This window comes from Erpetoichthys calabaricus, chromosome 5 (assembly GCF_900747795.2).
Source record: "Erpetoichthys calabaricus chromosome 5, fErpCal1.3, whole genome shotgun sequence".
NCBI lineage: Eukaryota > Metazoa > Chordata > Cladistia > Polypteriformes > Polypteridae > Erpetoichthys > Erpetoichthys calabaricus.
The window spans coordinates 110,597,881-110,613,547 of record NC_041398.2 but is presented as its reverse complement, the minus strand read 5'-3'; the positions used below and the strand labels follow the sequence as shown (position 1 = coordinate 110,613,547).

General features: G+C 34.9%; 2 protein-coding genes across 2 annotated transcripts in view; one reads left to right on the top strand and one right to left on the bottom strand.

Moving 5' to 3' along the window:
• Window positions 1-15,667, top strand: part of slc30a9 (solute carrier family 30 member 9) — a 990,624-nt gene that overhangs the window by 500,339 nt on the left and 474,618 nt on the right. The gene's annotated exons all lie outside the window — the stretch shown is intronic.
• The window catches only part of atp8a1 (ATPase phospholipid transporting 8A1), a 338,290-nt gene that overhangs the window by 206,646 nt on the left and 115,977 nt on the right, over window positions 1-15,667 (bottom strand). Inside the window, 6 exon segments of the mRNA XM_051928331.1 lie at window positions 5,727-5,892; window positions 6,363-6,474; window positions 6,798-6,925; window positions 9,413-9,482; window positions 12,467-12,540; window positions 15,578-15,618. Coding sequence (XP_051784291.1) covers window positions 5,727-5,892; window positions 6,363-6,474; window positions 6,798-6,925; window positions 9,413-9,482; window positions 12,467-12,540; window positions 15,578-15,618 — 591 coding nt within the window.

Below are 15,667 nucleotides of genomic sequence, written 5' to 3'. Positions count from 1 at the left end.
CACGCAGTGGCATGCCTAAGTGTCTGTTGTCATTTTTGCCATGCCATGCTTTGTCAAGTACAGTATAAACCAGCTATTAGCCTCTGGTGTTCTCACTGACCCCAGGATATTGCAGTGTTGTTGTGAAAAATAACCCTAAGTTTTGCTTAACAATGGCCCAAAAACACCAAAGTACATGAAGGATGCTGGCAGTTCTTTAAAGTATAAGAGGAGCCATTAAGTGTTTCCCATCACTGAAAACCACAAAAGACAGAGAAGCCAGTAAGTACCTACAACATGCTAACAAATTTTTAAGAAATAAATATAAAAATGCGTTTAAGCTCTGTGTGTGTACAAGACATTTTCATTGTTCCATCACTCCATGAGGGTTAAGCTAAAATATCAGAATCCTATTCCTTTGAGAGAGAGAGAGAGCACAGGTATAATAATTTACAATGCATTTAATTGTTATTTAACGTTGGTAATGTCTTATTTTATGTAAGTTATCAATTAAACTATATCATACACTATGTATATATATGTATGTAAAAAAATTACTGATAGATATGGTTTGGTACTATCTGCGATAGGTTTTTGAACATATCACCCACAGATACTGGGGTTCTACTGTAATCTCCAAAGATGGATGCAATGTGCTGTCCCAATTTCTGTAGGATCGTTGTAGAGCTTTTGCTGGCATACGCTGAAGATTATTATGTGCACCTCATCCTTCACTGTCCAGATATTTTTGTCTATGTTTTGGCTTTGGTTGCTGGCTCTATTACAGTTTCAGCTTTTCAGGTATCATACACAGTGATCCTCTTTTACTATCCCCAAAATACGTCTTCTAATAGCTGTCAATCAATCACTTCTTGTTTTCAGACAGGCACATTTATTTCTTTTAAGTAGGGTCTATCTTCCTTGTGCACCTTGAGCGTGGGAAAGGCGCTAAGTAAATAAAATGTATTAATATTATTTGCCGCACTTTAGTAAGATTGGATTCAAAGCAATACCTACATCTAACTTCATTAATGGCAGTCTTCCATTCTTACGGTTCAACACTAAGTAACACACTGGAGCAAAAGGGATTGTTTCAGCTTTTGCTATGGCCAAAAGTTAAGACAATAGGGATCCTGCTATACAGCAGAAGTTGCAGTCAGGCAGGGATCAGATACAGAGCATAGAACTAGTGCTTGCAATGGATTATAAACAAAGGAGAGGACAGATTGCAACTGAATTCTTATTAAGTCTAATGTTTTGGTTGATAATTGATCCAAAGTTTTGTTCATCAAGGTTAGCAATGGCTAAATTATGATAAATTTGCTTACTGACCATGGAAGTTAACTGTGCAACACTGAGACATCCCTGAACCAGTACCTGTGTCATTTGACTGTTATGAGATGCAGATAGTGAAACTGGGTTGCAAAGAGTGAAACTATGGAGATTGCACTTTGGCTGAAACAATTTTTGATGTTATGTGTTGCAGTTGCAGTCTGCGGGATATATATTTTCCATAAAAAAAACAACACGAACGCCTCACAAAGAGTGTAAAGAGAAATAAGGACAAAGAGCAATAGGGACTAATTTGCTGTTGCTTTGTAAAACATTGCTAGTATTAATGGTGACAGAAGTTTTTGTAAAATTCTGCCAGATGTCTGCACCTTTTCCATATTGTACTTTCTACAACTAAAATTTCAGAAAGAGTTAATGGCTATTTCACGTTATATATATATATATATATATATAAAATTCCTCAAGCTGAGCTATATTCTAGATTATTAGGCTATTTTTAAGTGATCTCATTAGTTCAGCAGTTCCTAATGGACAGTATTGTTTATCGCTTTTGGAAAAGTTAGTTTAGCCAGAGTATTCATTTGAAAAATCATATTAGAAGCTTCATTTTCATGTATGACATACAAAGATCTTATTTACCTTCTCTCCACATTTGAAAAATGTCACTTAACTAACAGTTGCTCTGTTTCGTGTAGACAAGAGATCGAAATCAGTTTGAAATGTTACCCTTTTTAAAAAGTTTTGTGCATTTTCTTTATCAAGTTTAGAGATAAGATCTGTTAATATTATTATCCTTTCATCATGCTGTTTTCTTATACAGCTGAATTATGGTTAACTTCAAGAAATTCTCACAAAACTGCTGTAGATATCTCCTAGATGGAATTAGTTTCAATGAAGACATCAATCTGCAAAGACATCTACTTAACAAACTCTTCATGTGAGTCTTTTGGTCTTTGTAATGTCAATTCTAATGTCAGTACCTTAATAGTTGGAGCACGAAAGGAATTGCTTTGGTTTTGCAAAGCATGAAGGCAGTACATTATTTTTAATAACAAAATGGCAAATTCAAAAGTAAGTACAATGCACTTATGAAAATAGAGTATATACTGTATTAAGAAATAACGTAAACAACTTTACTGCCATATTTAAAAAGTCTCGGACTGATGAAGTATATTTTTCTGATAAGGAGCTGACACCATTAAGAGTAATCCACAGAAGTCTGTGAAGTTCAAGTTTATGACTAGACATATGAAGAAATGTAAAAAGAAAATGAGATAAGCCAAAAGCTGTTGTGTTTGCATAATCTTCTAACTATAACTAATGACCATCCAAGTAAAAAATCACTTTACAGGTGACAAAGGTAAATGCTTTTTTTTTATCAATATCATGCTTCCAAATTTCAAAAATTTCTGTTGATTTGGGAGAAATGGTGAGTCGGACTAAGCTAATATTACATAGTCAACAATGTGGTTTCACTTTGAACAGCTGTTTCCAATCCTAGTCCTGTGCCTGCAGATTTCTGAGCTAACAAGTTTCACAAGCAGCGAGTGATTTTACATCTGAGCTCATTGTTTAACTAGCTGGTGTTTTGTTTTTCTTATATTTTTTACGTCCTTAAGTCTCTTTTAATATTTTTCATAGTAATTCAATTTTTTTCTGTTGACTTTGCTCCCTTATTTGTATATAATTGTATAAAACTATCATTATATGTTGATAAATGCCTTAATTTATTAAACATCTTAGTGTAATTGTATATGGTTAGTAAGCTTTGCTTCCTGCAGCCTTGAATAACAGTACCCAAGTACAGAAACTGGATGAAGGGATGGGTCAAAGACTTTCAGGAGCAGATGATCAAATAAAGAAAACAAAGAAGAAGAATAAATGAGGCAGAGAACTGAGTGAGTTGGCCACAAGTGTTACAAGTGTTTCTTCATAAATTCATTTTAGTGTCACAAAACAGTTAATTGCTGAAAACATGCTATTAGAGAACTTTCTTATTTCTTGTATTGCTAATTCCTCTTCTCTATTTAGATTAAGCAGGCTGTGTGTTTTATTTTTTAATTATGGATTGCAATAATAAATCTCTCTATTATAAAAAAAATCCTGGAAAGGAAAAGCAGGTCGACGAGACGTGATCTTCTCGGAATTTCTCGGAAGACACTTAAAAGACCCGCGAGATGCAAACAATATTAAATAAGAACACTTAGTCATGTAAAGGCACCTATGACACACAGATCCTGTGCTCTCAGCACATATAAAGTGTATAAGGACAATACGTTAAGCAAAGAAGAAAGAGCAGCGCGGAGAAAAGAGACCCAAAAGCATAGGAGAGAAAAAAAGGCAGATAAGAGATTATGAAGGCAGTGGAATTCGAAAGGCTCAAACAAACGATGGAGCGATACACATGCAGAGAAAGGTAAAGAATATGAAAGCAGTAAAATTCAAAAGTATTGTAGTGTCCCAGACAGGTTGAAGCCTTTTTTGTTTTAAGTGACTGTTAGGTCCGATTGAGGGAGGGCGGAGTACAGCACGGAAGACTGATAGCAGCACGACAGCAGCAGAAAGACAGCAGATGATCCAACGGCACCTCCTTAGCATGTGGTCATCTGACCCCCCCCCCCCCCCGACAACGCGAGTAGCATTATACATCCTTAGAAAGAGATTTAACGACACCCGGGGCCGGAAATAAAGGACAAGAATTGTTTTTACAACGTCACACGAGACAAGGCAGTGAGACATCATTTAAAACAAGTCCATGGACATCTAACCTAGCAGTTGTTGGATTGCTGTTGGCAGACACGCTTCATGTGCTCCCAGCTCTTAAAACAACAACAAGAGACAAGCAAAACATGCAGCTCGCCAGCAGCAAAAAGCCTGCAGCTGATCAGACTGCTTCTCCTTAGCATGCGTTCAGCCAACCTAACCCTCGCCGCCACCCCACCACCTTCACGACGCAAGCGACAGAGATGCGAAGTGGCAAAAGGACAGCTGCTGTACAGGCTTTGAAATGATCGGGCAGCGAGATAAGCAGAACAGGCAGCTCGCCAGCAGTAGAAAGACAGCAGATCATCCGAAGGCATCTCCTTAGCGTGCGTTCAGCCGCACCCCCTTCACAACACGAGCAGCATTATACGTCCTGCGAGAAAGAGATGTAACTATGCCTGGGGCTGGAAATAAAGTACTGTTTTTACAAAAGTTTTAAAATAAAAACGAAAATAATGCATATGTAACAATTCCCATGAAACTAACAATCTCTTTAAATTGTATATCCGGTAAACCAAACCCGGGGGTGGGCGAGCAAAGCGAGCAGGGGGCAGAGCCCCCTAGTATTTCTTAAAACAAACACTGGCTTAAAAATAGATGTTAATGATTCAAATAATTAATAGATAGATGTATGCATAACCTGTGCAATTTACTTGATGAAATATTAGTCTAATTGCATTTGTTGACTAAATTATTTGCAACACAGCAAAAACAAATGTTTCTATAGCATGTAATAAACACTTTAAGATCTTGTGCGAATGGAAATCTTCATTGATGTTAATACCGTATTATTATTAACTTTACAGAAACATTGCACACAATGGCAAACAAAACCAGGCAAAGCCCAATGTGACGGGCTACAATGAGACCAGAGGCTTCATTCTTGGTATTGCCTGGCAATGGCCACTGCTGCTGAACTATTGTTTATTTGTTTGTGCAGTAGTGCTGACATTTAGGGACTTCAGGAGAGAACAAAATGTTTCTTTGTATGCCGATTGTATGCTATATTTGTAAGACAGACACTTTGGTAAGTGCTACAAACAATGGATGAATATCAAGAGATTTTAGAGTTCATTTTCCTTTCACTACAACAAAAAAGTGCATATTTAATAGTCACAATCACTCACAAAGACCTATTTAAGAAACATTCTGTTTTTTCACAGAGCATTAAACAAGGACTTTATGAACTATCTGTTTTATCAGATGGTAAATCTGTATATAAACTTGTCTTAAACCTACAAATGTTCATTACTAGCAGCCTCTCCAGGGTTGGTCTGGGATGAGTTTGTATGTCTGTGTGTGGGTAAGCTTTAGTGTGCACTTTGATAAACTGAGTTGGTTTCAGTTTGGATGCCACTGCCAATGTGATAGGCTCTGTGATAGGTCCTGATACAACTGCAAATAGAATAACAGGAATTAAAAGCTGCTATTAACTTCTAATATAAATTTTCTTGAATGAACAGTGCACAAAATGCAGTGTTTATTATAGACAGTTAGAGAAGGCCTAAAAGGGATAAAGGGATGCAAATTTGAATTAAAGTACTGTTTGTCACTAACTAGAATTAACTGCAACCTGTCCATAAGGTATGAAAATATTAAACATGGGTTAAGATATTTCAACATGTTTATGTAATGCACAATGGCAAGTGATGGAAATTGTTATAACTTTCTTCAGTAAAACAAAATCTTACAGTTTAAATCCATGTACCAAGCTCCACTTCCATGTTTTGCTTTCCATATGCTTTGCCCAATTGAACAAATCAATGAAATACCAAGAAGGCATCCAAACAATATCAGAATCTGTATGTTTGTAATTCTTTCCACATTAGACAACTTCAGTGGGGGTTTTGTGGAATTCTGAAGAACATAAAAACAATATTAATTTCATAAATTTCACATTTACCTAATAAGGAAAAAATAAGATTGTGCTAGTTTTAATATAACCTGACATTATTCCTATTAAGAGGCATTTAGGTATTCACCAAATTTTTTAAGATCTTAATCTTCAAAACAATTACATGATACTCCTATGACTTAAAAAAAGGAGTATAAGCCATTTATTAGGGTGCTAACATTTTATTTTCATCTATAACATTTAGTGTAAAACCACACTTAAAATTTGTATATATAAACTGGCCTTGCCAGTAAGATAAGAAAAATAACATACAAACACACTCTCGAAAAGGTATCTACAATGCTTTATATTAAAGTAGAGATCTAAACTTATGCAAAACTGTAAAAAAAAAAAAAAAGAAAAGACAATGATAACAGAAATCCAGAGGGGCACCAATATTTCCGGGTAATAACTACTTGGACAAAATACATACCTGCATGAGTTTCGTGTCGTGCCCGGTGTAGACAACTATTCCATGAATCCATTGTGTATTTCTCAGCTGAGCACCTCGTAAAAGAATTTGATCAGGGCCAAGTGGCGTAGTGCTGCAGTCCAAATTAAAATTAATACTGGTAAATCATCTTTTCTAACCACTCTTAAGTGACAACAAATCATTCTCTCACTGTAAATTACATTTTCATCACAGATCAAATAGATTACACCTACAGTGTAAATAAATGGGATTTTATTAAAATAACTTAAAGTAATCTAGAGTTTTTAAATAGCAATAATGATGTTCTGTCAGTAATTTCATTGAGAAATGTTAAATAAAATTAGGCAGAACACTCATTTTACGAGACGTACAACAAACAGATTATAATTTAATGTGTTGATCAGAATGATATGAATGGGATCTCTTGCTGCATACCTGTGACCTTCAAGCCTTATATTGCCAACAAAATCATACAGATGGCGATTAGGACTTTCACATTCCATGCGGCCAGAAAGTCTCATTAAACTGTCAATGTCTTTTATTTCTGATGTGATATGCAAGCCCTGCAAGGCAGTAAAGGAATTAAAAGATACTGAAAAGTAATCATTCATATTAAAATCACTGCTCTATAAAGCATGAAAATACAATAATTCTTTGTTCATGCTTTGAATTTGTATTTATGTGCAACCCTATACACTTGGACAATTCTTTGTAACAGAAATACTTAAATACAGAATACCTGAAACAAATAGTTTTGCAATAGATGAGGTGGTAGGGAAAAAAAATCTATTAACATGTTAAAAGACTAATACAAAAATTACCTACTTAACATTTCATGAACAAGCTGTGCATTTAATTTCTGTTTTAATTCACACTATGACTATGTACAATAGTGAACATTAATCATGTATGCAAAAGAGATATATGAAGTAAAATTTCAGTTAATTGGTCAAAGAACAAATAATTACTAACTACTAATAAACTGTTTCACATGGACTGTTTGTTGTGAAAAAAATTTAAAATATCTAATTTACAAAATATACTGTAAAAAACACTACACTTTCTGATTCATTAAGAGGAAATCAGAGGACAGATGTAGTAATGGCAAAACTTGTAAATGATGCTACAAAGCACTTTGTTGTGAGCGTGACATTTGCTTAATTTGTCTGGTGTATGTCTAAGTGTGATTTTGTTAAATTGGTTGTCTGTGTAAGTGGGGAATGGTCACTACTTATGGCCTTATAAAGTATGTTTGTACAGTGATCCCTCACTATATCGCGCTTCGCCTTTCGCGGCTTCACTCCATCGCGGATTTTATAGGTAAGCATATTTAAATATATATCGCTGATTTTTTGCTGGTTCGCGGATTTCTGCGGACAATGGGTCTTTTAATGTCTGGTACATGCTTCCTCAGTTGGTTTGCCCAGTTGATTTCATACAAGGGACGCTATTGGCAGATGGCTGAGAAGCTACCCAACTTACTTTTCTCTGTCTCTCTTGCGCTGACTTTCTCTGATCCTGACGTAGGGGGATTGAGCAGGGGGGCTGTTCGCACACCTAGACGATACGGACGCTCGTCTAAAAATGCTGAAAGATTATCTTCACGTTGCTATCTTTTGTGCAGCTGCTTCCTGAAACGACATGCTGCATGGTGCTTCGCATACTTAAAAGCTCGAAGGGCACGTATTGATTTTTGACTGAAAAACAAACTCTGTCTCTCTCTATCTCTCCCTGCTCCTGACGGAGGGGGTGTGAGCTGCCGCCTTCAACAGCTTTGTGCCGCGGTGCTTCGCATACTTAAAAGCCAAAAAGCCCTATTGATTTGTTTGCTAGAGATTGTTTTCTCTATCTATGTGACATTCTGTGCTCCTGACACGCACTCCTTTGAAGAGGAAGATATGTTTGCATTCTTTTAATTGTGAGATGGAACTGTCATCTCTGTCTTGTCATGGAGCACAGTTTAAACTTTTGAAAAAGAGACAAATGTTTGTTTGCAGTGTTTGAATAACGTTCCTGTCTCTCTACAACCTCCTGTGTTTCTGCGCAAATCTGTGACCCAAGCATGACAATATAAAAATAACCACATAAACATATGGTTTCTACTTCGCGGATTTTCTTATTTCGCGGGTGGCTCTGGAACACAACCCCCGCGATGGAGGAGGGATTACTGTATTAACGTTTTATTTGTATGGGTTACATCAATTCAGACTCCATGCAACTGACATTTTATTGCAATAAAGTAAACTTGTCCAATGGCATATACTAGTAAAGCTGGACAGATTAGTTTGTATTAAAAATTATGTCAGGGTTAATATTTCTTTAAATGAAATAATATGCTTAAGCTTAGGGATCCAGTTTGCTCATTAATATACTGTGAAATGTCAAGACTATTTTATGGTATTAAGAGCATTCATCCATCCAACCATCCAAATACTGTCTTCATTTATTACTTTTTTTAATGTAACATACCATTCTCAGACCGGCTTAATCCAATTAAGGGAGCCAGTGAAAGATCTCGTCAGTGCTGGGCACAAGGTAGGAAACAGCCCTGGACAGGATGCTTGGCCACCTAAGGATCCACTCACCAGTACACATCCACACTGGGCCATTTAACCTACTTTCCATATCCTTAGGGATAGGAATTCCCTGAGGAAAACCAACACAGAATATGCAAGCTCCACTTAATAACACAGGTACTGAACTAATGATGATGAGAGAGCACTACACCCCCTGCACTATCGTTAGCTACAATTTTCATCTGCTTAAATAAGGAACTTGTCTTAGTACAAACAGATTGTTGATTTTTGTATGAATTTTCTAAAGTTAACTTTCTAAAATCTAAAAATTAAGAGAGGTTTTCATGTCAGTGCAAATATTAATTTGCCAGTCCATTCAAGAATTCTACAATATTTAGCAGAACGTAACTGAACATAACTTTTAACAGTTAAAAAATATCCTTGTATAACAACAAACAGTTAATGAACAAGTAGTCCAAAATTCAAAGAAATCATAATTTTTTTTTAAACAAAGCAAAAAATCAATAAATGTACCTGTCTAATTTTCAGGTTGGTTTCTCCATCTAGATTGGCCGTTTCAATGTAGCACATAGCTTGAGGCTCACTAATTAAACAAAATCACATTAAGTCTGTACAATAAAAGTCTGTTTACACCACTCCATGACAACTCTGGTAATTAAGCTGTTTGGGAAAACAGAGGCTGCCACTAAATTTGTCAGCTGAACATTTCACATTCATTACTATGCCATCTGACTTCTGAAAAGCAGCTGAGGATGAAGATTGTCTGCAGGTGGCTTCTCATGGCCATTATTTGAAAACTTTTTGTATTTTAGTTTTCTGATTAGAAAGACGTGAAGCAAAAAATTATTTTAATTTAGTTGAAGTGTCAATCACCTAAGATATCTGACCAATTTTTGCAGTTTTATTTATGTTTCCCCAGTACTACAGAAGCTCAATGACACAACATGATGTATAGACAAAGGGGGTTAATTCCACTGAATATGTGGATCACAAGAAGTCTGCAATTTGCATATATGTAAGTTGACTAATACAGTCAATGTATAATTTACCTTGAAAATCCATAATTTGTGTAAACAAAATTGCTATTTTTTAAAGAAAGATTACTTCTCATGTACTTATACTTCAGCAGAATTCCCCCTCTATCTTTAAAAGAACAGCCCACTTTTCTCTTAATTAAATATACAATTAACTTAAAATTAAAGGTTTTGGAATTATATGCAAAACTAGCAATACATTGTATTTTTCATTCAATTTCAACAGTACATTCTTTGTTAGAATACACACTGATTATAAAGCAATAAATCATTATAATACAGCAGAAATGAAATATATGAAAAGTTATATGAATGAGTTACACTCTGTTCAATGGAACCGAACATAACTGTGGTCTTAAACATGTTAATAAATTGCCACTGGTTAATCGCAAACATCTCAACAAAGTTCTAAATAACTCTTTATAGAACAAATGACGTTTTTAAGGTTTACATAACTAAAAATAAGATATAATCAAAACAACATGAAAGCAAATACTTACTTTCGTAAGTTATAATTTAAATATATGAAAATGTCTTTTATCTATTACAGTAATACTACACAGAACTGAGCTCAATGATCGACTCTGTAACTGAAAAATTAAAACAATACTGCTATCAATTAGACATAAAAAAAATATCTCACAGTAAGATGAACAGAATGCTAATACAAGGCAAAATAATTTTTTTAAAACGATTCAGATTAAAAATCTAAAGCAGTTTTACTGTCAAGACAACATGATATAACTTCCTCTACTTACTCAAAATTATAAAATAAAAACTGGTCAAAATAATGCATCAGTGTGTATTCATATAAAGACATGTATCTGTTTAATTTATTGAAGGTCAAAAAAAGAAAAATGAAATTCAAAATTTCAATGGTTTACCACATGTTAATCCTAAAACAGTGGTTCTCAAAGTGTTTCAGCCAAAGAAACGAAAGACCACTAACACATTTATTTTACTGTATATATTTATGTGAAAATAGCAACAATCAAATGCAACATTGCTGAATTTAAGATTCAAGGTGCCATATTTCAAATATATAGATCAATAATAACCTCCTTGGTTCTGGAGACACCAGGCAGACTGCGAGCAGTGATGTTGCAGAAGCAGTGTATATCACCTGCCATAGCGATCCAGGGGCAGGTTCTTGAGGCAGACTTTTAGGTGGATTTAAAAAAGAATCTCAGGTTGAATAGGGGATTAGGTGGATAGGAGGGAAACTGTGAGTTTAAAGAAGTTTTAGAAAAGACAATGCACTGGATGAGAGATAGATGAAAAGAGAAAGAGATAGAATGAGAAAGCAATTGTGATCTCTATTGCTTTATAGGAACATAGTGAAGTAGGACAAAAAACAGCTTCAGTACAAAGCTCTAACAGTAAGGCAGAGTCCCAAGTATGGGGTGCAGCCCTGGTTTTAATAAAACAATGAATTCACCCAAATAAAGGAAGGGCTGATTTGTCAATTCTATGTATTCTTATTGTGAATCCCAGTACTCATTGTAATATTTTCTGGAAGCATTAGCAGAAAAAACTATATATGGGAATAAAATATGGATAAATTTCAATGCCTTTAAAGGTGCAATGAACAAGGCGGTTTGACAAAATGATGCTCATGGTATGACGAACATTGGAAACAAAGCTTTTATGTAAGCAAACAGCAAGCATGTTTCAGTCTTAAATTCATATAAGCACATAACAGATTAATGTATCTGAGTGATTTCAATGTCACTTTGGGGACCACACTTTGAAAACCACGTTGTTAGAACATACATATTTGTATTTTAGTATTCTTCCAAAAAGCATGGATTTCAGAAAACAGACATAAAGAAATCTCTTTCTAATGAAAAAAGAATATTCTACTTAAGACAGCCACTTTGTTACTTTATGATTCTGTTTTGTTTTTATTTCCAAATATAAAAAACAAAAGCATTTTTGCTCATTCCAGCTAGCAGATTAATAAAGTTTTAATCATCAGCCCCTTTTTTATAACGCTTATATGAAAAGGAAGCACATTTAGCAAGATAGTGGCACCATCCAAAATAAGCAAAGAGGAGCACGTGCTCTTCTGCCGGCTTTGTTATTTGTGCAGAAAGATAATATGCATTTGCAACATAAATTAATAATAGTGAAATATACCATGCAAAGCCTTACGATACAAGACAGAGATACAGTGTATGTCAAAAATGTCAGCACATGCACAAAAGATGTTGCTATGTACAGTGGGTCCTCTTTAAAATTGTGCATTATCCAAAAGTTCAATAGGTTAATGCAGAAGATGTAGCATCATAAAATTAAATTATGGCCCTTACAAACAATTAATTTTTTATAATGAGCAGTATATACTCATTTTGCAACATGGTGCCAGTACTATAAAACGGCTACATTTTCAGTCTTCCAATGATCCAAGATTCCCCAAGATTCCAACATTTATTAATGCCATAAATATATAAGCCTAACAATTGAGGTTCAACTTTTCTTAAAAATGAGGACCCACTGGGGTAATGTCCCCAGAAATGAATATTTTTCTGACCTGGATGAAAGAATGACGAGATCAGCTGGGAGATGATCCCCATTGGTGACTCTGACTATCTCGCCCACTGTCACCTATGTTATATCCCAGTACGTGAAGAATCGGAACAAAACATGAAGGCAAGTTTCAGACAAACAAAAGTGTGAGGAAAGAACAAAAAAGAAAAAAACACAAAAATAATGCACACGCAATAATGAACTAGAGGGAAAACGTTAAATGTAACTTTTTTAAAAAATATGATCTACTTAAATTTTCAAAATCCATTCAAAATCAAATCAGGTGCAAAAATGAAAAAAAAATTGTTGTTAATATTCTGATTTACTCTCGATTCACTTTTAGTTAATCCACCAAAAACTGAGTGTGTGTGAAAAGTGAGGACTGTTTCAAAAAAAAGTCCCAATAGGCAGTAGAAACAAACCTTTAATGAATAAATAAAACAGTTTTATAGACATAAATGAAAATTCTTTGTTTGTCAATGGAGGCAAGATACATTTTTATGGATATATCTCATATAAGATACCCATACTTCAACGTTTGGGTGGTGAATTATGATCTTTTAATAATTTTGACAAGCACACGGTTCCTCCTCATGTTGCTGTTTTCAGCAGGAGTGTGTGTGTGTGTGTGTGTGTGTGTGTGTGTGACAAACACCTTAAATACCTCCAAAACTTAACCCAAACTTATGACAGACATTGGAAAAGCCTGATTTTAAAGTGGATTTTGAAAACAACAACACAAGTATCTGATCAATGCTAATGAAAGTCTCCCAAGAAAGTGATAAAACCAAATACAGAAAAAAGGTTATCTTATACAATCAGGCTGGGAAGAACAGGCTTTTTTTTAATACTGAATAAACATTTAATTGCCTTTGATGGCCTCGTCCTTTTTTGTATTAGGTTATCAGTTTCTTGGAAGTATAAGAAAAGCAATACAAGGTTGGGAGTTTATCCTCTGAGCAGTAACACATCCTTCTCTACCTTGATGACAGCAGTATTGTATCAGCTGGTATGTACTCTTTGCCATTTACTCTAACTATATCTCCAACCTGTACCTGCAAGAAACAAACTAGTAATAAGCAAAGATTACCTTTTTCTGTTGATAAATAGAAATGGGAACAACTGTCCACCTACTATACTAATTTTCCAAAAAACAGTTGAATATGTTTATGATAAAAGTGGTACAGAATGAAAGCTCCTTAGTGTCATATATCTGTGAGATTCTGGGTTTCAGTACACTATGTGTCTCTGTCTGGAACAAACTCGAAGGGCTCAAAGTCAGATTATCAATAATACACAAGGCCAATGTGGCTTACAGCAATCACTAAATCTACTATCCCTTGTTACAGGCATTGCATGTGTCATGTAACTGAGAAGAACAAAAGTTGACAATGCACCAATGACTGTAAACTGATAAAGAATTAATGGGGGGAGAAAACTATATACCTTGAAACAGACAGGTAAATGTTTTGCATCTGCTATCCTGTCTACCACTGTATATAGCACTGACATGCCTAAAGGCAATGTACTGGTGTTTTAAAAATACATCAAAACTTTCATCCTTTAAAAGTTTATTCACTCACATTTCATATTTTTGCTACAACAATAATTAAGTTTTCATGTCCACAAACTATTGAAGAACATTTAAATGGCATTGCTGAGACTATTCTTAAGATGATATTTGTAATCCATTAAATGATACACTGTTGTAATTACAGAAAGGGCACTGTATAGCAAGGTACTATGGAAATTTTATAAAATGTAACATAATATTCTAAACCTATAATCCAATTTAAAGTTAGATGGAGCAGCTTATCCCTTCAACATCAGCTACAGGGGAGGAACCAGTCCTGGATAGGGCAGAAGTGGGCCATCAGAGGGCCTATTCAAACACAAAACTATACTCACAATTTAGATTAGTCAATTAAATTAACATGCATGTCTTTGGGATGTGGGAGGAAAACCAGAGCAACAAGAAGAAAAACCCATATATGTGTGGGAAGAATATGCAAGCTCCACAGAGACAGCTACTAAGTACATAGCAGAATCCACTGTCCCAATGTGCCATCTTAAATTATATAACCTTAAACTATTTGACTCATGTCACAATTATTTTTAGTTACAAACCTATTGAAAAAAGCGGCAATATATAATACATTGCATATTGTACACAACTCTCATTCCAGCTCACTTTAACCATTTCTCAAATGACTGAGTGAAAAAGTAATGGGACTATTGAAATGATTTTATTATTTATGACTTGGGTAAACACTGTGCACAAGTTGAGGATCCAAACATATAAACTGCTTTAGGAAGTCTTTGGACTTATCATGCTCATTCAGCTGTTGTGGATCATGACAAAGACATAGCAGTAATGATCAGGGAGTGTCATTAAAGTGTCCGTAAAATAACTTTAAGAGTCAATTCTTTATGTGACCATGTCTTAAATCAGGGTCTCTTCTTTGTAACTTAGCTCTCTTTTTTAAGTCACTTTGAATTGGACAGTTGGAGTTTGCTGTTATGACCCTAAAAGCAAGACAAATTTAGAAATTTACCTACAGAAATTCTGGGGTTCACTTTTGTCACGGCCATCAATATATTAAGGAAAGCGTGTCTTATCTTCTGAGTCTTACACACAGCATAAAAAATTTGGATAATGTTTGGTTTAAAAAGCATGTTTTATTCAAGAATGCTTTATTATCCAGACACTGCGATCCAACTGAAAAAGTAAGGACACAACTCCTGCCTAATTAAATCATTAGTCACCTTGTCACAGATGTGTGCAGCCTCTGTAAGTTTTATATAAAACATAATCACTTGCAAGATGGGAGGGTGTTAATTGCAGTCCTTGTGCTTACACATTTTATTTTTATTACAGACTAGCAGTATGTTTTGTGCAAATGGAAAGCCTGCTCATTTCAGTCTAAAACTAATTAAAAATTTTAAGCATCTGTTCCCAGTCCATTTCTACAGTATGTAAAAGCATAAATAATACTGTGTATACAGACTTGGCAATCAACATACCTAAAGCAACTTTCAAGGTATGTTTTATAAGGCAGCATGTATAATTATTTCCATCAAGGTCATATTGTGTGAATAGAAGAACATGACATACCTTTTCCCAGTGGACAATCTCCCAAGCACCATTCCTGAGCACTTAAAACGGAAAAACAGAGAGGGATTTCATTGTATGTCATACTTCACA